The 23,132-nt window shown below is 39.1% G+C and overlaps 1 protein-coding gene across 10 annotated transcripts in view; it reads left to right on the top strand.

Moving 5' to 3' along the window:
* The window catches only part of pacs2 (phosphofurin acidic cluster sorting protein 2), a 301,158-nt gene that overhangs the window by 209,710 nt on the left and 68,316 nt on the right, over window positions 1–23,132 (top strand). For 4 of the 10 annotated variants that reach the window (XM_063052608.1, XM_063052607.1, XM_063052602.1 and 1 more), the window contains exons 12-14: window positions 7,712–7,836; window positions 10,871–11,006; window positions 21,614–21,664. In XM_063052608.1, the coding sequence (XP_062908678.1) occupies window positions 7,712–7,836; window positions 10,871–11,006; window positions 21,614–21,664 (312 nt within the window). The remainder of the gene's footprint in view (window positions 1–7,711; window positions 7,837–10,870; window positions 11,007–21,613; window positions 21,665–23,132) is intronic. The other 6 variants (XM_063052624.1, XM_063052609.1, XM_063052606.1 and 3 more) reach the window with 3 other exon arrangements.

Below are 23,132 nucleotides of genomic sequence, written 5' to 3'. Positions count from 1 at the left end.
TGCACACAAAGCCGTTCCCCAACCCCACATTGGGCTCTCAGATCACTTACCTGTTATTAATTCCAGCATACAAACCACTGATCAAACGGGCCAAAGCAGTTCTAAAGGTGGTGAAAACCTGGCCCAAGGGGGCAATCTCAGCATTGCAGGACTGCTTTGAAAACACGAATTAGAGAACGTTCAAAGAGTCAATCCTTGCAAAGTTGTGGTGCTCGATAACATACCAGGTCGGGTTTTGAAAGACTGTGCAGCCTAGCTAACGGAGGTGCTGACTGATATGTTCAACATCTCTCTGGAACAGTCCATTGTCCCCTTGGTTTTCTAGGTGGCAACCATCATTCCAGTGCCAAAGAAGGTGATAGTAACCTGTCTAAATGACTATCATCCTACGGCATTAACATCAACGATTATGAAATGCTTTGAGCGGCTTATCATGGGCCACATTAAAGCCTTTCTCCTGGCTATACTGGACCCTTTCCAGATCACTTATCGCTTGAGTCAATCTACAGATGATACCATAGCCTCTGCCTTCCACTCTGTTCTGTCCCACCTGGAAAATGAGCTCTCATATGCCAGGCTGCTTTTTATAGACTTCATTTCAGTATTTAACATAATCATAGCCCAGAAGCTAGTGGGGAAACCATCCTTGCTGGGTCTCAACACCTCCCTCTGTAACTGGATACTGGACTTCTTAACAGAAAGGCCACACATCAGTCCGTCTGGATAGCAACATCTCAGGTCCCATTACACTGAGCACTAGTGCTCCCCAGGGCTGCGTGCTCAGTCATTGCTGTTCACATTACTGATACATGACTGTGTCGCAGGATTAAGCTCAAACCGTATCACCAAGTTTGTAGATGACACAACAGTGGTTGGCCTCATCAGCAACGATAATGAGTCAGAGTACAGAGAGGAAGTGGAGCAGCTGGTGGACTGGTGTGAAAACAACAACACAAGTCTGAACGTGGTGAAGACCAAGGAAATGATTGTGGACTTTAAGAAGGTGCAGATGAGTCATGCCCCCTGTGCATAGATGGCTGCTCTGTAGAGAAAGTTAATTGCACCGAGCTCTTGGGAGTTCACATCATTAATGACCTCACTTAATCCCTCAATATCACCTCCTTGAATAAGAAGACACAGCAGCACCTCCACAATGAGTAGGTTGAGGCAAGTGAGGCTCCCCCCCTCCCCAGCTTAACTGTATTTTACAGCAGCACCATTGTGAGTGTCCTGACAAACTGCCTCTCCTTCTAGTATGGGAGCAGCAGAGCATTGGACTGTGAAAACAGCCAAGAGGATCATAGGGGTCTCCCTCCCATCCAATGGGGACATTTATCAGGAGCGCTGCATATTCAGGATCCTTAGTACTATCAAAGATGCCACCCATCCATCCAGTATCCTTTTTGACTTTCTACCATCAGGCAGGAGACTTCAATGCATAAAGGCAAGAATTATCAGGATGGGAAACAGTTTCTTCCCCCAGGCCATTGGGATTCTGAACTCCCTGCTGCATCGCATTCATAATGTCACAGATAATTTGCACTGTACTTACAATATTTAATTTTTGTACTGTACTCTGTTTTTCTCTGCACTTGTAGATTCAATTCTTTTTTTTTAATTTTATTTTTATTTGGATAAGGAGTTCACAATTATCATGTACTTTTTTCACACATATAACCTTTTCCATTTTTTTATATGTATAAAACTACAATTATTTATACATTCTTAAGTACACATTGAGATGACATAAAAGCAAAATAAACATTTAAATAGATAATTATGTACTGTGGTAAATCTAACCTATTAGGCTAAGTAATGAATTTAGTTTCAATTAGTAAATTAGTAAATTAGAAAGTAGATTCAATTCTAAGGTGTTGTGTGTACTGCTCTGCTTTACGCCTTGGTCCGGAGAAACGTTGACTGGTTTGATGGTATACGTGTATATACTTAAATGACAATAAAGTTGACTTGACTTGTAGTAAATAGGTTTTTATTATTATTCAATTACATTGTTTATATCAGCTTCCTCTTCCATGAAATTAGATGCAAACCAATAATTTAGTTTGAATGTGTCCTAATGTGTCAGTAGTTTTGAATCATTTAGAATGTGTCTCCACGTTCATTATATCGTTTGATTTCTAATGGGCCCTATGCTTTGTTGTCCTCTGTCCTTTCACAGAACATCTTAAGTCCCTTCTTTATCTACCATTACTTTTTCCTCTCACTTTTCTATCTCCTTTCTTAGTTTCACCATTGCACTTGGTTTTCTGCAATATTGAGCACTCAGTATTTGGAATATATTATATATATATATATATATATATATATATATATATATATATATATGCTGTTTTTTTTCTTGTGCAACTCTGTCATTTGACATATGGAGTACATTTGGAAGTTTAGCTCCAGTCTTGGGGATTTACTTGTTCTGAATACTCACCTTTTTACTGCTCTGATACTGACTGAAAGTGACAGTTTCGATCCCACTTTTGCTAAGTCATCTCAACCAACGAAAATATCTTTTTCCTGATTAACAGCTTTTATTCCTGGTTTGTCTTTCCTGTTCCACAACTCTCCTAAATCTTATGAAATTATGATTGTTGCCTCAGATGTTCTCCACTTCCACCCTTTTCCTTTAACCAGTTTACAAGTGGTGCTGCAGTACAATGGTATATTACTAGACTGGTATTCCAGGAAACTAAAATACTGACCTGGAGACAAAAATCCCAGTTTTAGAAACATAGAAAACATAGAAAACCTACAGCACAATACAGGCCCTTTGGCCCACAAAGTTGTACCGAACATGTCCCTACCTTAGAAATTACTAGGGTTACCCATAGCCCGCTATATTTCTAAGCTCCATGTACCTATCCAAAAGTCTCTTAAAAGACCCTATTGTATCCACCTCCACCACCGTTGCCGGCAGCCCATTCCACGCACTCACCACTCTCTGTGTAAAAAACTTACCCCTGGCATCTCCTCTGTACCTACTCCCCAGCACCTTAAACCTGTGCCCTCTTGTGGCAGCCATTTCAGCCCTGGGAAAAAGCCTCTGACTATCCACACGATCAATGCCTCTCATCATCTTATACACCTCTATCAGGTCACCTCTCATCCTCCATCGCTCCAAGGAGAAAAGGCTGAGTTCATTCAACCTGTTTTCATAAGGCATGCTCCCCAATCCAGGCAACATCCTTGTAAATCTCCTCTGCACTCTTTCTATAGCTTCCACATCCTTTCTGTAGTGAAGTGACCAGAACTGAGCACAGTAACTCCAAGTAGGTCTGACCAGAGTCCTATATAGCTGTAGCATTACCTCTTGGCCCTTAAACTCAATCCCATTGTTGATGAAAGCCAATGCACTGTATGCCACCTTAACCATAGAGTCAACCTGCATAGCAGCTTTGAGTATCCTGTAGCCTCAGACCCCAACATCCCTCTGATCCTCCACACTGCCAAGAGTCTTGCTATTAATACTATATTCTGCCACCATATTTGACCTACCAAAATGAACCTCCTCACAGTTATCTGGGTTGTACTCCATCTGCCACTTATCAGCCCAATCTTGCACCTTATCAGTGTCCCGCTGTAACCTCTGACAGCCCTCCACACTATCCACAACACCCCCAACCTTTGTGTCATCAGCAAATTAACTAACCTATCCCTCCACTTCCTCAACCAGGTCATTTACAAAAATCACAAAGAGTAAGGGTCCCAGAACAGATCCCCGAGGCACACCACTGGTCACCGACCTCCATGCAGAATATGACCCATTTACAACCACTCTTTGCCTTCTGTGGGCAAGCCATTTCTGGATCCACAAAACAATGTCCCCTTGGATCCCACGCCTCCTTACTTTCTCAATAAGCCTTGCATGGCGTACCTTATCAAATGCCTTGCTGAAATCCATATACACTACATTTACTGCTCTTCCTTCATCAATGTGTTTAGTCACATCCTCAAAAAACGCAGTCAGGCTCGTAAGGCACGACCTGCCCTTGACAAAGCCATGCTGACTATTCCTAATCATAATATACCTCTCCAAATGCTCATAAATCCTGCCTCTCAGGATCTTCTCCATCAACTTACCAACCACTAAAGTAAGACTCACTGGTCTATAATTGCCTGGGCCATCTCTTCTCCCTTTCTTGAAAGTAGAGTTTTGCAGTTGGGGGATTAAATTCAAGTAATTAAGTAAATACGAAATAAAATGCATTATGTAACCATGCAACTTAGATTGTCACCACCTGTATCTGATTCTCAACTGTCCTTTAGCAAAGGACATTTCTCATCCTTATCCTGTCTGTGGTTGACTCTTAACTGAAATAATTGAAGGGAAAATTAGGGATGAATAATAAATGCTGTTCAAGCCAGTAACATCACATTCTGCAAAAATAAAAAAAAGCATTCAGAACTAAATTCCATGCCGTAACTTTTCTATTTGGGATGCTTTAAAATAAAAAAAAACTTTGAACACATTACAAGAATTCTGCACCTTCTATGCCATTTACCTTGTAAAAGTTCTAGCTAACGTCTGGGTTGGTGGAATTACCACCAAAAAGTTTTTTAATGTTTTGCTAACACACTTCTCCTCTAAGACATGACAGTTGCCCATTTTCTCCACAGTTTGACCAATATATTAATTTATTGATCTGTCATCCATTCCCTTGACTGTAGGTACAGAGGGGATGTCAGCGGTAAGTTTTTTACGCACAGAGTGGTGAGTGCGTGGAATGGGCTGCCGGCAATAGTGGTGGAGGCAGATACGATAGGGTTGTTTAAGAGACTTTTGGATAGATACATGGAGCTTAAAAAAATAGAGGGCTATGGGTAACCCTAGTAATTGCTAAGGTAGGGACATGTTCGGCACAACTTTGTGGGCCAAAGGGCCTGTATTGTGCTGTAAGTTTTCTATGTTTCTATGTAATTGCCTCCTTGTCCAATATCTGCTCATTTATTTCATACCTCTATTTTCATCACTAAAATAGAAACTACAATCACCAGGAACCTGTGATACTGGTTGAAAAATCAGGTTTCTCCTGACCTCTGATGCTACTTGGATTTTTTTTTTCTTAAACCCCCGAAAATATCAGGTAGTGTAATTTTCTAGGCTGACTTTGAAGCACCTGTCGGCACCAAACTCCCATACTTGCCCAAGTCGAGAGTAAAACATTTTGTTCATGTCATTCTCTGTACTTTTCTGTCCACTAAGACGGTACCAGTCATCCAAATATGTATTTACATAATACTACACTAATCCCATTTTATTCTTTCCATGTTCCTATCAACTCCCCATCTACCACCATTCTTCCCCCCCACCCCCACCAACAAGATACTGCTACTCACCTACACAGCAAAGGCAATTTACAGTGACTAATTAGCTCAACTTTGCATATTTTTGGGATAAACCGGAGTACCCAGGGGATAATGTGCAAAGATCTTGTTAATGAGTGGACAACAGCAGGAAGATTCAACAGGCTGAGCCAGCAATAATGTGGGGAACATAGGGAGTTTGGAAGGTAAAATTAAAATAGAATTAATATTTAAATTCACTCCAAAATGTGTAATACAACCATTTTTGGATGTCTTGTGTGTGAAGCACGAGCGGCTGGGGTGCAGCTTTGTGTAATCTGGAGGGCTAGTGGAATGTGAGACTTTGTTGCAATTGTATCAAGTGTAATAGTGGGTAAGTTTAGATCTAACCTTTCAGGGCGCTGGTGAGAACACCTGGAGTGAAGTGCTGTGCTCATTTTTAAAAAAATATTTAAAAGGAAGATGTACTTACTTTTGAGAGAGTGCAGAGAAGTTTCTTGAGTTTGGTTCCTGAGATGTAGGAAGGGGTTGATGAATGAAGTGAGATTGAACAAATTACACTTACTGAAGTTCAGAAGAATGAAAGATGGCCTTCTTTAAATATAGAAGATTTTCTGAGTGGGTTTGACGTGAGAAACAAGAGAAAATCTGCAGATACTGGAAATCAAAGTAATAACTTGGCAGGCCAGGCAGCATCTTGGAAAAGAGTAAACAGTTGACATTCCAAGACCCTTCATCAGGACTGGATAAAGATATGAAATCAGAGTAAGAAGGTGGGGAGTACAAATGTAGTCAGTGATAGGTGAAACTGGGAGAGGGGAGGGGTGAAGTAAAGAGCTGGGAAGCCAGTTTGTGAAAGAGATAAAGGGCTAGAGAAGGGGGAATCTGATTGGAGAGGACAGAATGCCATAGAAGAAAGAGAACAGGGAGGAGCACTAGAGGGAGGTGATGGGGAAGTAAGGAGATAAGATGAGAAAGGGAAATGGAGAATGGGAAGTGGGGGGGCAAATACTGGAAGTTTGTGAAAATGGTGTTCATGCCATCAGGTTGGAGGCTACCCAGTGGGAATATAAGGTGTTGCTCCTACAACCTGAGTGTAGCCTCATTGTGGCAGTAGAGGAGCCACGACCTGACATGTCAGAATGGAAATGGGAAGTAGAATTGAAATGAGTGGCCAATGAGAGATCCTGCTTTTTCTGGAGGGCGGAGCGTAAGTGCTCGGCGAAGTGGTCTCCCAATCCACATCGAGCCTCACCGATATACAGGAGGCCATACCAGGAGCACCGGATATAGTAGATGACCCCAACAGACTCCCAGGTGAAGTGCCGCCTCACCTGGAAGGACTAATGTTAGTGAGGAAGGAGGTGCAGGGGCAGGTGTGGCACTTGTTCTGCCTGCAAAGATAAGTACCAGGAGAGAGATCAGTGGGAAGCGATAAAAGAACAGAGGAGTCATGTAGGGAGTGATCTCTGTGGAAAGTGGCGGGAAGGGAAAGATGCATTTGGTGGTGAGACCCCATTGGAAATGGCGGAAGTTACGTAAAATTATGTGCTGGACGTGCAGGCTGGTGAAGACAAGACGATCCCTATCTCTGGTGGGGTGGCAGGTGGATGGGGTGAGGGTAGACGTGTGTGAAATGGAAGAGATGCAGGTGGATGGATGCCGAGATGGTTTTTCTCCTATTGGGGTTGTCGAGAATTATGGGACATGGTTTCAGGAAAAAAAGGGTCACCTATTTCTGAGTGAAAGGAAGAGGAATAGCTTCTTTCCAATGACTTGGATCTCCAGAATTCTTTATCCCTGATAGCTGTGGAAGTGGAGCCATTGAATATGTTCAAGATATTAAGTACCTCCACCTACACACCTCTCTGGAATACAGATGTTTGAATCATAAGAGATCAAAGGATGTGCAAGGGAGAGTGGTATTGAGGTCAAGGCTATATCAGCCTTAATCTTATGGAATGGCAGATCTGCCTCAGGAAGCACATTTGCTTACTCTTTCATTTCCTTCTATCTTAAATGTTCACCAATAATGAAAAATGCTTGAGTGTTTGTTTGCTTTAAACATATCATTGGTATATATTGTACATTTTTGAGGATGTAATCACCTAAGAAGTAAGTGAAATGTAAGATGTGCAACTTACTCTGTTGGGTTTGAAGTACAACTGTGTGCTGACACACAGCTGAGACCTTGGATTAAAAGTAGGAATTTTTTGTGAAGTTGAAAGCTCAGTACCAATTACTCTGTAAGCCCTGTTTCCCATTTGGGTAATATAAAGCCCCTGGATGTCAAACAAAACAGAAGGATTGTGCATCGCTCAAAGATGAGGTGCTCTGTGGTGCATGCTATTTTTATATCATTTGTTTCTTTTGTTTTTTTTTTGTTTCACAAAAGGATCAAATACAACAGGAGGAGGCAGCAGTAGGATCTGAAAGCATCAATGCAGACACTTTCCTAGAAAAGCTGCCTCCCAGTGGAAAAATCACAAAGACAGAATCATTGATTATTCCTTCTAGTAGGTAAGCCTCACTCTGTGGATGAAATTAGTACTGATACCTATGTAAACTGCTGCCAACTAGTGGCTTAGCAGATGGTAGTGTCAAGTCTTGCTTCAGAGACTGCAGGTAGTAATCTAGATTCATACTCCTGTATACTGCTGAAGGAATACTGTGTGTCTTAGGTAATGTCTTTTGGGTGTGTTATTAAACCTGAGGCCTTTCCTGCTCACTGGTGTAAAACATTCAATAATGGTAGGGGAGTATCCTTCTGTGTTCTGGTCAACAATTAAAACTTATGATCAGGTAGCCACCAGTATGTTGTGAAAACCTATCTGGTCTTCTAGGGAAGGAAATCTGCAGTAGTTGCCTTTTGACCTGTACGTAATTCTTCCCATACCCTCAGCAATGTTGTAACCTTTGAAATGGCCCATGTCAGCCAATTGGCAATTCAGATTCAGGACTCTCTTCCTTCTCTCCCCCAGCCCCTGTTCTCATGCACAAAGGCTTTCTTTTGGTGTTCCTGATAACTTGCCTTTCCCCAATTTTGGTTGTTTATTTTAGTCAAGTGGGGCTGAATGCACTTTTTTTTTGTCTTTAACTTGCTGCTTGCAGCATCATTCCAGTTTTTGAGAGAGGTTTTTAATTATATATTTTATTGAGTGTCTTGTCATCAATTGCCCTGTATCTAAATCAAGTGAGCATGATTGTATGAAATGTATTGATTTTCATTTGAAAGTACCATTTGAATGATTTCAACATCACATGAGGAGGGCCTTTTCGTTATTTTTCTAGAGCACGCGAACTCTCAAACTGCAACAGCAATTCCTCAACTAATTAATGTTCATTCAGATTGTCTGAAACAAACTTTGCATCTTTTTGTGGCCCTCTCCTGGATTTGTAGCTCATGTATTGATAACGATACACTCAGTGGCCACTTTATTAGGTACCTCCTGTACACAACAAAGTGGCCACTGATTGTATTCCCTCCATCTTCTGATGCTGTAGCCCATTAACTTCAAGGTTTGACATGTTGTGCATTCAGAGAAGCTCTTGTGCATACCACTGTTGTAACATGTGATTATTTGAGTTTCTGTCACCTTTCTGTCAGCTTGAACTAGCCTGGCCATTCTCCTCTAACCTCTCTCATTAACGAAATACTTTCACCAACAGAGCTGCCACTCTCTGGATTTTTTTTTGTTTTTTGCACCATTCTCTGTGAACTCTGGAGAATGTTCTGCGTAAAAATCCAAGAGATCAGCAGTTTCTGAGATACTCGAGTCACCCCATCTGGCTCCAACAATCATTCAAAGTCACTTAGATCACATTTCTTCCCCATTCTGATGTTTAGTCTAAGCAACAACTGAACCTCTTGACTATGTCTGCATGCTATTATGCATTGAGTTGCTGCCACATGATTGGCTGATTAGATTGATAAACAGGTACCTAATAAAGTGGCCACCAAGTGTACGTAGGCTAATGGTCACTGCCTCCAACAGCAGTGGCCCAACTGAAGACCCATTTAGATAACTTAGAAATTTTGGTTACATTATTTAAATAGAGTTACGGTATGTTCTTTTCTTTAAGAACCCCGTATATGTTCACTGGTCTTTTTAAACTCCCTTTGATCATTTTGGTAGTTTTGTATTATATACCTGTACTTGATGTGATTGCTTTAGGCTCAATAACTGTCTTGTAAAACGTTTGGTATTTGTTTTCGTCACAATTGCTGGTATGACTTTGAATGTCACATTTTTTTCAGTCATTCAAGGTTCTTTTCCATCTCAACTTCCCAAGTTCCGTACATTAAGAACCAATTCCAAAATTGTCATCCAACGCCGGCAAAGGCACTTTTGTTATTTTGGTGTACTAACCGACATCTTTCTGGAAAATGATCCCACCAGATAATATCAGACCATTATTTCCATAAATTTCCTGACTTCAGTTCCACTAGAGAATTTTCCATATTCTACAGCCTTCTCTGATTTCTCCCAGCTGAAAGCATGGATAGAGTAGACGTTACAAAGGATGTTACCATTAGCTGGAGATTCTTGCATCTAGGGGCATAGCCTTAGCATAAAGGGATATCTCTTTAGAGCTGAGATGAGGAGGAATTTCTTCAAAGTGTGATGAACCTTTGGAATTTGTTGCCACAGGGGGTGCTGGAGGCCAAGTCTTTGAGTGTATTTAAGGAAGAGATTGATAGGCTTGTGATTGGCAAAGATATTAAGGATTACAGGGAGAAGACGGGAGAGTGGGGTTGAAAAAAAATCAGTGATTATTGAATGGCAGATCAGATCAAATAGTCCCATTCTGGTCCTATGTCCAATAGCCTTAGAGTAACTGCAACCAGCCCATGTCTGTCTTTTCCCCCAAGACTCCATCCCATGCTGTGCATGAAGACCTTTCACTTCCTTCCTTGATTGGAGACCTGATGAAGCATCCTCCTCCACCACAAGTACTAGCACCCTCCTTTGCCTGGCTGATCATCTTGTTTTGTATAGTTGCTCCTTTAGATCTGCTCAGTTTCTTCAAATTAACCTTAAACCTGTTCAAGCACGTTTCTCTGATGTTTGAGCAGTCTTTGTTTGAGGCCTACTGATAGTCCCTCTCCCCTCTTTACAGTACAACTGTTTTGATGGTGTTTGCAGACCACATGTGGAATTCATCAGCTTTTTTCATTTTTTAATCTGCTCTTATTCTCAAGTCCATTTGATTCCTCGCTTCCCTTTCTTATCTTCTGTATTTCTTTCTTAAGGGATCAGGTTAGTAACTAGCTCAGATGAAAGGTCATCAACCTGAATTGAATCTACTTCTCTCTGCTCAAATGTTACCTAGCCTCTTGAGTATTTCCATTTTTTAATTTTGTGGCGGGGGGGCGCGATTAGGGAAACCGTTTTGTTTTTCTTTAACATCAAATATAAATCAAAATGCCAAGACCTCTTTTAAAGTTTGGCGTAGTTGCATTCAACTCCATGGATATGTGTATCATTTGTCTGATGGCCTTGAATCATGGTGGTCCTGAGGGTGTACTTTTCTGGCACGGTTTTTCATTCAGTAGGTCTGAGGGGAAGCAACCAGGACGCCGTGGAAGAAGCACGTCCCTGAAAGAGCGGCAGCCTGCCAGGCAGCAAAATGAGCGAGCAAACAGCTTGGATAATGAGCGCTCACCAGAGCCACGGCAGCACTTGCAGGTAAGCAGAAGAGCACGCAAAGTCCGGGGCTGGCTTAATGAAGGAGAAATTATAGAATCGTAGAAACATAAGGTCATTTGGTCCATGGTATTGCTGCCAAAATGGCTACTCAGTGTAATCTCGTTTCCCATCCTTTTGCCCCATAGCCTTAGGTGGTAGTCTTCTAAGCAGATCTAAATACGATATATGGTTCTACCTGCTCATTAGGTTTCAGAAACACAAAATAATCTGCAGATGCTGTTGTCAAAGGAACACTCTCAATGCGCTGGAGGAACTCAGCAGGTCAGTCAGCATCAGTTGAAAAGATTAGTCGACGTTTCGGGGCGAAACCCTTCGTCAGGACTGAAGGAAGAACTTTGGGGAGGGTTTGAAGAATGCTGGTAGTTGAAAAAAACAGTAATTTGAAAGACAAAGGGGTGGGGGAGGGGAAGCAAGGAGGTGATTGGCAGGAGAACAATGCGCAGTAATAGAAGGAGGCGGAACTATGAGGGAGGTGACGTGAAATAGGGATAGAGGAAGGGAGGGGGAGGGAATTACCGGAAGTCTTTGGAATTACCTTTGCCTTTCAAATTACTGTTTTTTTCAACTACCAGCATTCTTCAAACCCTCCCCAAAGTTCCTCCTTCAGTCCCGATGAAGGGTTTCAGCTCGAAATGTCGACTAATCTTTTCAAATGATGCTGACTGACCTGCTGAGTTCCTCCAGCGCATTGTGAGTGTTCATTAGGTTTCAGTCTACCTCCAGACTCTGGGTGAGGAAGAATTTCCCCAAACCCTTAGATCAATTTATTTCAGTCTTTGCCCTTTACTTACTGGCTTGTCTGCCAAGTGAAATTGTTTTTTTCTCTCTCTCCAATTGTTCCAGGCCTTTCATAATTTTAAACTTTCCAGTTAATTAGTCTAACTAGTGATTTATACAGTTTGTGAATAACCTTTCTGTCTTTTCCTTTTTATGAGTGTGCCAAATGCCTTATTATTCATTTTGGGTAAAAGAAAATTAAATTAAAATAACTTGAATAAGCAGAATCTTTAATTCCTGAAGTATGTACTTAATATATGTAGCATTTATTGTTTCTCTCAAAAGTTGTTTTGGTTCCTTTTACAGTAGGAAACCCATCCTTTTAAGCCATTGTTACATGTTGCAGTTAGTAACTTTTTCTTTGATTGTTTTCCCTGGATTCTGAACCAAGGAATATCCATGTTTTACCTGTATTTTACCCTTGTTTTCTTCATTAGTTTACTTTTTCGTCTCATTTGACTGGGGATAATTTTTTACTAGAGTTTCCCAGAAATTCTAAAATAGCTGCAAGATCTGTGGCCTAGCACACAATTATTCTGGGATGATCGTGGAATAATGAAGCCAGCAATGTGTGTTACATTGGAACATTTTATAAGAGGCAGCTTCAGGAACAAAAGCATTTCTAATTATTTTTCTTCCTGCTTTGAACTCGTAAAGGTTTTTCATGTAGAGTTTGTGGATAATCTCAGCATTTTAACCAAATAGTCATCCTTCATTTGTGACTCTGGTAACTTTGATTCATGGTGAGAATTTGTTCAAGTGGAGAAACATCAAGCTATACACTGCTCTGTTAAATAAAGATGCTCTTACTATGATTTGTTGAAATAGCGATTGCAACTGTGAACTAGCAGTGTTGTATCCTTCTCCAATCAAGTAAACACTAGAATGGGTAGTCCTCTCCAAGATACCCACCAGTCTTCACCCATCCACCATGCCACTATACTCCAGTTTGGACCAGTTAAATCATCATGTAATTTTTACAAGATTGAAGGCCAGTGGTTGAGAGAATACAAAATTGCCACGCTTTTCTCTCTTTTATCCCCACCCCCAGCCTGTCTCACTTTTCTTGGACATGTTAGATTTAATAAATTTAACAAGAATAATAAACCTCACCTTGAGAAACTTGGGTAATGTATTTATTTCATCAGAAAGTGAAGTGGAAATTTACTGAAAGTAGCTTCTGGAAGATTTTAATTGAAGGATTAAGGAAAGCTGTCTTCACTAAAGAGGAGAATGATTGCCAATTACCAGTTATTAACTAGGCAAACTTATGTCTACATAAGTAATTCCACGGGAGTGTAATTATGACAAGATCCATCGTACTCTTATCATGAAATTTTATAAAATTCAATAAAACTTCAGTTACGATAGCTCCTTTTCATTTTAACCTTTAACAGTACTTCCACTGGACTACAATTTGAGTCTAACAGACCACAATTCGAGAGAGAGCTCTGATTTTAGAATTCTTCAGCTGTGTGTTTCTTTGGTTATAATAGAACATAAAGATGTATGCTGAGAATCCCTACAGGAAATAAATGTACGTAGAACTGGATCATCTTGCAGTGAAGCACTTATTTTTAACATGAAAAACACTGGTTAAGCTAATTGTACCTGAGAGGCACCAGCTAAAGATCTCTTTAGATTTTAAATAATTCTAATAGTTATTCAAATTGATTTAAATGACTTAAAACCATAAAGTCCTCAGGCAAGTCACTTAGCTGTTACTTTTTAAAAACATTATGCTCTAATGTGTTTTTTAAATTTTTCTTGAGCTATTAAAGTACATTATTGAGACATAGAGTAATGTAGCACAGAGACTGGTCCTATCATGTCTACACCACTCAGTGAGCACCCTTCTACTCGAATCCCTTTCACCCAGAAGCCTGCAGGGCTAGTAGTAATAAATGGGATTAGTGTAGATGGATGCTTGAGGGTCAGCATGGGTGTAATGGGCCAAAGGGCCTGTTTCAGTGTTCTTTTACTATTATCTTAATTGTCTGAAAAACGCCTTTGCTTAAAAGCATATTAAAACACTTAAAACCATTTTCTTTGAAAAGTGAAATGCTTGAACCACGTACTGGGGCTTGCAATTCTCTATGGGGCTTCTGGGTACATGCCAGCCATTCTTGGCATAGGGTTGATTATTGGATGCAAAGTGCATCTTGATTATCCCTCTCCGTCCCCTACCTTTCAGTGTGGTGTTGCTTTGCCACTAGTCTCAGGTGAATCCAGTCAGCTTTGCCACATCTGACACAAAACACTTCAGAGAATTCCCTGATTATCCTTGAGTGAGGCAAGACTGAGATCCTGATTCGCAACCAAGCATACCCCATGCTTCCCTTCAGAATTACTTGTTACAGGTGTATTAGATTCAGACCATTCCTTGAGACTTGTCATTTGATTCTCTTCAGGAAAAAAATTAAATGATATATTGATGTTATTCAGCCTCACAGTTTGAAGTTTCTGCAACATCAATATAATTATGAGCTCCTGTGTACTTGAGGGATCACACTTTATAGCTGTTACTGTCAACTTCTCTTGTGCTGTTTCCATGGGCACCCACTAACTGATCAGTATTGTTTTTTGGTAAGGCAGCCTCTTCTTATGCCTTCTTAAAAATCCTCATATGTTCCATCTACTGCACTCACATAGCCATGTAAAGAGTCACCTCACAAACTTGCCACGTATAACCTGACTTCTAACAAAACTATTTTGTTTGTATTTTTTGACCTTTCTAAATGTCTGATAATTTGATGTTGTGAAGCTCCTTAAATTGTTTTGTGTAAGGTTCTGACAAGCAACAGACAAAAGTCATTCAGCTTTTGCTGGGCAGATTCAGGAATAATTTCTGAGGAAAATAAGCCAGCATTCAACACATTGACACTTGAACAGTTGTACTCTTAAAACTCGAGTAAAATAATAACTGCTTGAATATTAAGGACTAAGGACACTTATGGAATGACCTTTTAAGACAGTCCAGTATCTTCAGAAGGGAAGATGATGACTAGTGGTTAAAAAAAAGTCATAGTAAGTAACATACATCAAAGTTGCTGGTGAACGCAGCAGGCCAGGCAGCATCTATAGGAAGAGGCGCAGTCGACGTTTCAGGCCGAGACCCTTCGTCAGGACGTATCATAGTAAGTAGATAGGTTGAGTCTTAAGGTACATGTATTAGCCAAAAGTTTTAACGAAAAGAGTAATAATTTGACAGTAAAGCACTTGTTTGGTTTTTATATTAAGTATTTTTGAGAAACAAGGGGAGAAGCACTGAGACAGAAGCCAGTGAACTTGAGGACTATAGTCCTGACTAATTTAATTTTTGTGCTACATTGGTCAGCCAGTCCCCAGTTCTATTTATTCAGTTGGCTAAGAATTTCAAGGAAAAACTACATTTTGCTGCAGTTTTAACTACCTATGGGGTGGGTCTTTTGAGAATTGGATGTAGAATATTCAGCTCCGAAGACCTGTTTTATCATGTGGTAGGATTATGGCTGGTCTGGTGATAAACTGAACTCCATTTTCCCATCTACCCATGGTAATATTTCATCCTCTTTCTTATGAATCTATCTACATAAAATATTCAGATACTCTGCTCCCACCAACCATTGCAGAAGAGAGTTCAAAAGGTACAAGACCCTCTGAGAGAAAGTACTTCACCTTATCTTTGTCTTATATGAGTGACTCCTTGTGTTTGACCAGTGAGCCCAATGTCTGAATCTTCTCATGAGAATCACTGCACATCTCCCTTGTCAAGTCAGGACAGGACCATATAAATTTCACATACATTCATTCATTCTCATTTTTTCTTTTTCTTTTTCTCTCTCTCTTTCTCTCTTTCTTTCTTTCTTTCTTTCTTTCTTTCTTTTTCTCGCCACTCACTATACATAAAATGACATGTATTCTCTCCATCAGGCCATGCTAACCCCTGGTGAGAAATCTCATCACTACCCTTCTCCTTATTTCCATGTACCCCTCTAATGTATTCTGTCTTGTATGCAAATCAACTTTTGCCATTAATTGGCACTGGTAATTAACCTTTGGAACTCTGGGTTGGGGACCAACCATTGTTGGAGGTTTCCAATTTCCCTTTTATACTTCTGTTCAGAGATTTGCTTGTAGTGCCAAAATAAATATGCCACAGACCCTCAATATTTGAAAGGAGACAATGTGCAGTTATTAGGTAACCTTGTAAGTCTTTTGTGATGGGTTGGTCCATAAAAAATATCAATGGTGATGTCTAGTAGAAAGAGTAAGATTCTATAACTTCACTACGCACCAACATATACACTCTAATGGATTATTTCTCAGCTTTAAGCAATTTTCCCCCTAAATGATTTAAACTGACAAACCTGTAAAACATAAATTATCCAAGAAGGGCAATTATGTGAAATCAAGATCCTGAAAAAAGTTATGGCCTGGTAGTCTAATATGTGAAAGGCTACAAGAAGTTAAATACTCTCAGATCCTTCTAAACCTCCCAGGAAGGATATTTGTCCTTCAGGTCTACATCAGGCTAAAATAGCTGGCTGAAGAAGATAATTATATAATCATCACATGAGTCACATAAACCTAAGATTATGTTACCTTCAGTAAAAAGGCCAAGGGATAAGTTTATCTGATGATTAAGGGTTAGAATCATAGAACACTACAACACAGAAACAGGCCCTTCAGCCCATCTGTTGCATATGAAATGTTATTGTGCCTTGTCCCATCCATTACACTTTCATCCACGTACATCCAAATTCCCTTTAAATGTTGATATCAAGTCCACATCCACCACTTCCACTGGCAGCTCATTCCACACTCTCAACTCCCGACCCCCCCCAGTGAAAAAGTTTCTCCTCATGTTCTCTTAAATATTTCACCTTCCCCTCTTAAGTTAGTCTCCAGTTTTAGTCTCACCCAAACTCAGTGGAAAAAGCCTGCTTATATTTACTCTATCTATACTCCTCATAATTTTGTATACCTCTATCAAATCTCCTCATTCTGCTACACACCAGGGAATAAGGTCTTAACCTCATCCTGAATGCTAGTGACTGAATCTCCTGACCAGCCTCCCATGTGGGTTTGATGGGATAAGCTGAAACAAATTACAAAAAACAAGTCCAGATCAAGGAGTATATACAAAAAAAATGGTGCTGGAATGTTTTGGAGTTATATTAGGAAACATTCATTTACTTTTCCATAAATTTGCTGAGGCAAAAATTATTAGCAACAGTTTTAAAGATATAGAACTAGGATAAATAGATACAAGACATGAAGCAAGCATGGTTAAACTGAATGATGGAATAGGTTTGAGGAGTAAGTGGCTGACTCCTGCTCCTACATACCAACCATCCAATTCTTAAAGTCGATTACATATGCAAGATGAGATCTTCTTGTGAAATAGTTGAAGTATTTCTCCAAACACCGAGTATCAAGAAGCTTTGACTCCTCAGTGGAACCAAGTTTACACATTACAAACTGAAGTTGTATGCACTCATTTTTATTTGGCTTAGGCTATATTTTTGGTAACTAGAATTTATCCCTCCACTACAGTGCTTCTTGGTATTAAACATTCAAAGTACATTTTTTATCAAACTATGTTTATGATATACAACCTTGAGATTCTTCTGCTTACAGCCACAAAACAAAGAAACCCAATAGAACCTATTAAAAGAAAGAAGACCATTAAAACACCCAGAAAAAAAACAAACTGTGCAAACCATAAAAGAAATGAGGTTCACGAGAGTGAGTCCATGGACACAAAGCCAGTCACAGCCAATCCAGGAGCCCATTAGCTGCAGGCCACAGCCTCAGTTCAGTGCAAAGACCAGTAAACCTCACAGAGTGTCTATTCAATATAATCCTATGGTTTTCTCAAAGTAGACAACCAAGACTGAACGTCTTTCCCACTTACCATGTCAGATTATTGGTGCAGAGTTAATGTGCCACAGACAACATTGTGCAGTAAAGTTGTTCTCAGAATGAAAAGTCCTCACCACCAACAGAAGTGAAATACGCCTATATACAGCAGCAACTATTTGTTGAATGTTTGTATTGTTTTTAATGGCACTTTCATTGACCTAAAATGATTTTAAGAAGATGCTTTTTGCAAAGTGCTTACTCAGCAGTAACTGTACAGGTTATGCTGAAACTTGTTTGTCAAAGGCAGAACAGAAAATTCTGTCTTACATCTGTATAGATTTTAAACTATACTGCCCTAATTTAGAACTTGTGAATGTTCTTGAATCTTTTCCCTTGTAGTAATCAGTCCACGTTGTTTGCTGTCCACAACAAATCACAGTCCATAGGTCTCAATAATTTGGCAGCTCTCTTCCACACTTGCTGATCATGCAAAAATGTTCAATTAGCACTGAATTCTGATTGATTCTGCTGTTCATTTGAGTTGATTAGTATGTGGGGTTACTGTAGTTAGGAGCCCAAACAAAAGGAATCAAGATCAGACTTGGATTATGGAGGAATGAAAATGATTCATGTAACCCATTATATTGCAAAACATCACCTCAAACTTAGCAAAGTGGGGTTGGAGTAGTTTCACGGTCATCTGCTTAATCGATCATGTATAACTTTTATAGTGTAGAAATAGGATTCTGAGTTTGCCATATTACAATAGTAATAACTTACATCCTTTTAAAGTCTAGCACTATCAGGATATCAATCTATTCCATTCCTACTCATGTGCTGACTGGTGTCACCTTACATTTGGTATTTGTCTAAAGTATTCCATATTGTGAAAATTGCATTGTGTGACCACACTACTGATAAAGAAGTTTATCTTGAATATCTTTATTCTATTTATAAGTGACTATATTACATTTGTTATTTCCAGCTGAAGGAGGCTATCTCACCTGTGGTTTCTATCCCAGCTGATGACGAACTTTCCAAACTAATTTCAATTCCTGAGTCTTGGCCCACTGTTTTGTAGGTTATACAAGGTTTTCTTCCTTTACCAATGTCTTCCAAGAATTTCTCCTTTTTTCCTTTGAGTCCATCTATTACTTTAAATATAGTTCCCTCAGTTATTTACCATTCAGCTAAGGAAATGTTGGTTTTCTCACCTCCATATAGTTTTATACAAGTGAAATAAATTTCCTCATGGTCTTTTCCAAACAAATCTTTCCTCATAATTATAATTCAAAATCAGATTTAATCAGAAATTCACTAGTCGACTGAAATCTGTATTGTGAGCACCTGTGCATTTGTATCTTATTACGTAGTGCTAGGGGCTTGTAGACAGAACACTCACTGTGGTCATTCTAGTCTCCGCACTTTGAGAATGTAACCATCTCTAAGACTTGGATAATAAAAAGGATATACCTTTCTTTATTCATTAACTACCTTACCCCTTTGTTAAGTTGTGTTACACATCTTTAGGCTAAGGTTCTCAAAGTTTCCTTATTCCTATTTATTTATTTGTATGGCATCACTTACTGTGTATTTCCTTGCGTTGTGTGCTATCTTTCCTGCAATGTATTATTAAACTGGAGTAACTTTTATTTTTCAATGTTAATGTAGTCCGACTACTTGACTGAAACCTTCAAGTCTTCAACTTTATCCTCATTCTTAAACGGATGTACCGTCTGCTCCTTGGAGATGTAATTTTTTAGTGTACTTAACCTCATTTTTTAATCCCCTTTCTGTCTTGTACGTAACCTTTGTGACAAGATATTGAACTGTTATTCCTGCCTTATTTCAGTAAAGGCTCTTCAAAGCATCAGTCTGTGCACTCGGTTCATCTTTGTTACTCTTAACGAATAATGTACCATTAAGCACCGCCAAACTGTTTTCTCATTTTCCAGCCTTTATTTCCTTTAAATTCCAAACTTGCTTCCTGATTCTCTGGTGTCTCAGCCCAGCTTTGCTCCTCTCTCTTTTGAAGTTTTGCTCAACTTCTCATCCTTTGCCAAACTTGAAAAGCACCTTCCCTTATTGATGCTATGGTGATAAACCCTCTTTCAGTTTGTTCCACTTCCCTCCTACATTCCATGTCTTTCTGCACATTCATCTTAATGACCTATTTCTTTACTCACTGGTGCATGCAACTGGACGTAATCCAGAAATTGAAACCTTTATGTCTTGCTGTTTCCAAGCTTCCTTAAATGTTCATGTAGGCCACCATTTTCTTCTTATGTTATTGGTACCATAACAACATTTAAAACCGGAACCACAACAACTCATGTGATCCTTCAAGCCTGATGCACTCTTAAATAAGATGATGGATGATCTGATCCTGGTGTCAACTTCACTCTCCTCTGACCTTGTAGCACTTTAATCCTGCTAAAATCAGGAAAACATTGATCTGTTCCCCAAAGCTGTCAAATTCCCTAACGTTGCTCTCCAGATATTACTGTATCATCTGCTTGCCTTTCCCGTTCCCACCCCTTCAACTCTATCCAGCTGAAACAACAATGGCGTTATGGATTTGGCATCTTGATAAGTATACCACTCCTGCAATATTTTAGGAGTGGATCACTCCAACTATCTTTATAATTTGAATAAAATATTCTTGCCAACATACCATTTGCCTTCCTAACTGCTTGCTGCATGTACGCGTGTGTACTGGTGTTCAAGGTGATCACATCCCTGTGTACATAATCACTTCCCAGTCACCATTTAACTGATATACTGCCTTCCTATTTTTCCTACCAAACTGGGTATCTTCATATCTACAACTGGAGGAACCCCTCCAGCATTGTTTTTTGCTCTAGATTCCAACATCTTCAGGTTCTCATGTTCAAACTTCATATTTATCCACGTTACATTGCACTTGATGTATATTTGTCCACTTGGTCTATTTTCCAGGTGGTTAGCCTGACTTGGATGACAATAACAATCATCAACCATCACCTACTTACTGTCCTGAAACATTACTCGCTATTTTTTTAAAACTACCTTGAGTCTATTTTGCATTTCCACTTTTTCTCCCTGGGGCATTCTTTCTGGTGAAATGCCACTGTTATGTTTACACTGATCAAGACTTTAACTTTAGCCTTCTGACAGTTCTATCACAGAATCACAGCTTGTGAGGCTTACATGGACTGAATGGTTTTTTGATTGACGTTTCCTGTCTTCTCATAGATATCTGTGCTACAGCTACCTCCCAGCCACTGTTCTTTGATTATTGTTGGGAAGTGCAGGAATAGAGCTTTCAATCGCATTTTTTCTCTCAGCTAAAGCTTCTGCCACAAATGCTTTCTGACACAATTCATGCTTTGTCCTAGTGGATAGACACTGAACAGTTTGGCCTTGTTTAAAGGTGCAAAAAAATGAAATGCACACAGACTTGACCAAGTTGGTGAAAAGTTTTAATCATCAGAATCCTGTAGCGAGATAATATTTGACTTTCTGATCCCACCCCCAGCCCTGAGATAAATACACATATATATTATTCCTTTTGGGATTTGGGTGGTGTTGACCAGACTAGTATTTATTTCACATTTCTAATTGCCCTTGATCTGAGTGACTGTATAGATCATTTCAATCATATTGGTTTGCTGGAAAAACCTACATGTCATAAATAAAGACATGTAGGTTTCTCCAGCAAAGGACAATAGTGACTGTAATGGGTCTTTACAATACTCTGGTAATGTCATTGATGTCCTAGGTAAAGCATTACAGCGTAAGATCTGGTGAGCTTTTCCTTGTGTGAAATTAATGCTGACTGGTGTATTATGTAATACATAATAAAAATAAACTTTCTTCCATTTATTATGAAAAGAGCCAGCCAAGCTTAATCTATTCCCCTTTTTCGTCACATTTTATTTCAAAGTTGCATGACTGCTAACCTTCATCCCTTAACTTCAAAGGGCACTTCTTTGACATTGCTGAACAGCGTGAAGAGAGCCGCATTCACTCAAGTAAGTGAGCGGTGAAGCTTTTATCTGCATTTTCTTTACTTAAAAGATTTTCACAAGTGGAGATAATTTTTAGGTCAGGCACGACAGAAAAAAGGCATGCTTTAAACCTGTGTTGACTTACCGCTTCCTTTTTGATAAACATGCGGCTGAGAATAACAGTATCAAGGCTGTGTTGCTCATTTCTTGATATCCAGATAATGTAAACAAGAATTTAACTCTAATCTTACTGATTTGTAATTTGATGTTTAGCTTCTCTTATTCTAATCTTGAAACCAATTAAAATTCAGCCTTCCCTCTTCAAATCTGCACCTATTGGAGAGGTAATTTTCAGTGGGTAGAAAGTGTATTGAAGTGTGGTGAGATGCAATGTTCAGTGCCAAATTAGCTCTTAAATTCTCCAATACCAGAAGGAAACTGGGTCTTTAAAACTTTTCTTGAAGTAAAATTTATATGCATGATTTTAAAATATGAATAAAGTGATAATTTTGGAATGTGCCTATCTTTTTCCAACAATGAATGAAGATAATTGTGATGAAGTTTGTTTAACAAAAAGTCAGACCTGAAAATAAAATTCATAAATGTAAAATTGTAAATTATCTCTTGAAGCAGTACAAAGATTTTTTGCTTTGTCTAATTATTCTGATGATGAGTCTCCATTTGAATTGGCGACTTGTCTTTTTCTAACAAATCTGGGAAATGGTACTGGTTATCTTCTTTCATAACTTTTGTTTTATTCAAAATACCTAGAATATTTGGAAGGCAGGATGTAGTTATGTGAAGCTGACTTACAATAAGTCATTGGTTCAAATCAAGGAACAAAAGGTCTTAAAATTGTACTAGGAGTTGTGCACAGGCCTCCTGATACCAGCCTTTGCACAACTTCTAATAATTCAGCAATTAAAGGAGGTTCAACTAAAATTTTTTTCCCAAATGACTTTCTCTTTCTGATAAGAGCAATTCTGGTGTGACTGATCATTTTGAAAATCAATCAAGTTTAGATTGTGTTTGTAATAACTTTTAGTGTATATATTTTCTGAAACTAACATAAGAGCCGACTGTACCAGATTTAATGGTTAGTGATAAAATCACTAACATTCTGGAGAAATAATAAATCAAAAAATTGGAAGCCACTGATGTTAATGTAAGCAGGCGAACTATAGCCCTGGAGTCCAATAAATTCATCAGGACTAGGTGGTTTCTGCAGCATTGTTTTAAAGAAAATAGGGGAAGAAATTGAATCTATTTTAGCAATTAATTCTTAAAGCTCATTTAAACCAGTGGTCCATTTAGAATAGAATACATTTAAAAAATGTGAGAGAAATTATGTAATACCTTAATATCTTTTGTAGGAAAGTTATTCATATTTATAAATAAGAACAGTGATTAGAGAAGGTCATCCCAATATTGTAATGAGAGCTTGACTCCCAATAAATTTAATTGTATTTTTTCAAAAAGTAATGAAAGAAAA

The sequence above is a fragment of the Mobula hypostoma genome, chromosome 1, assembly GCF_963921235.1.
Source record: "Mobula hypostoma chromosome 1, sMobHyp1.1, whole genome shotgun sequence".
Classification (NCBI taxonomy): domain Eukaryota; kingdom Metazoa; phylum Chordata; class Chondrichthyes; order Myliobatiformes; family Myliobatidae; genus Mobula; species Mobula hypostoma.
Note: the sequence above shows the minus strand (reverse complement) of the source record. Positions and strands in the feature narration are given on the sequence as shown.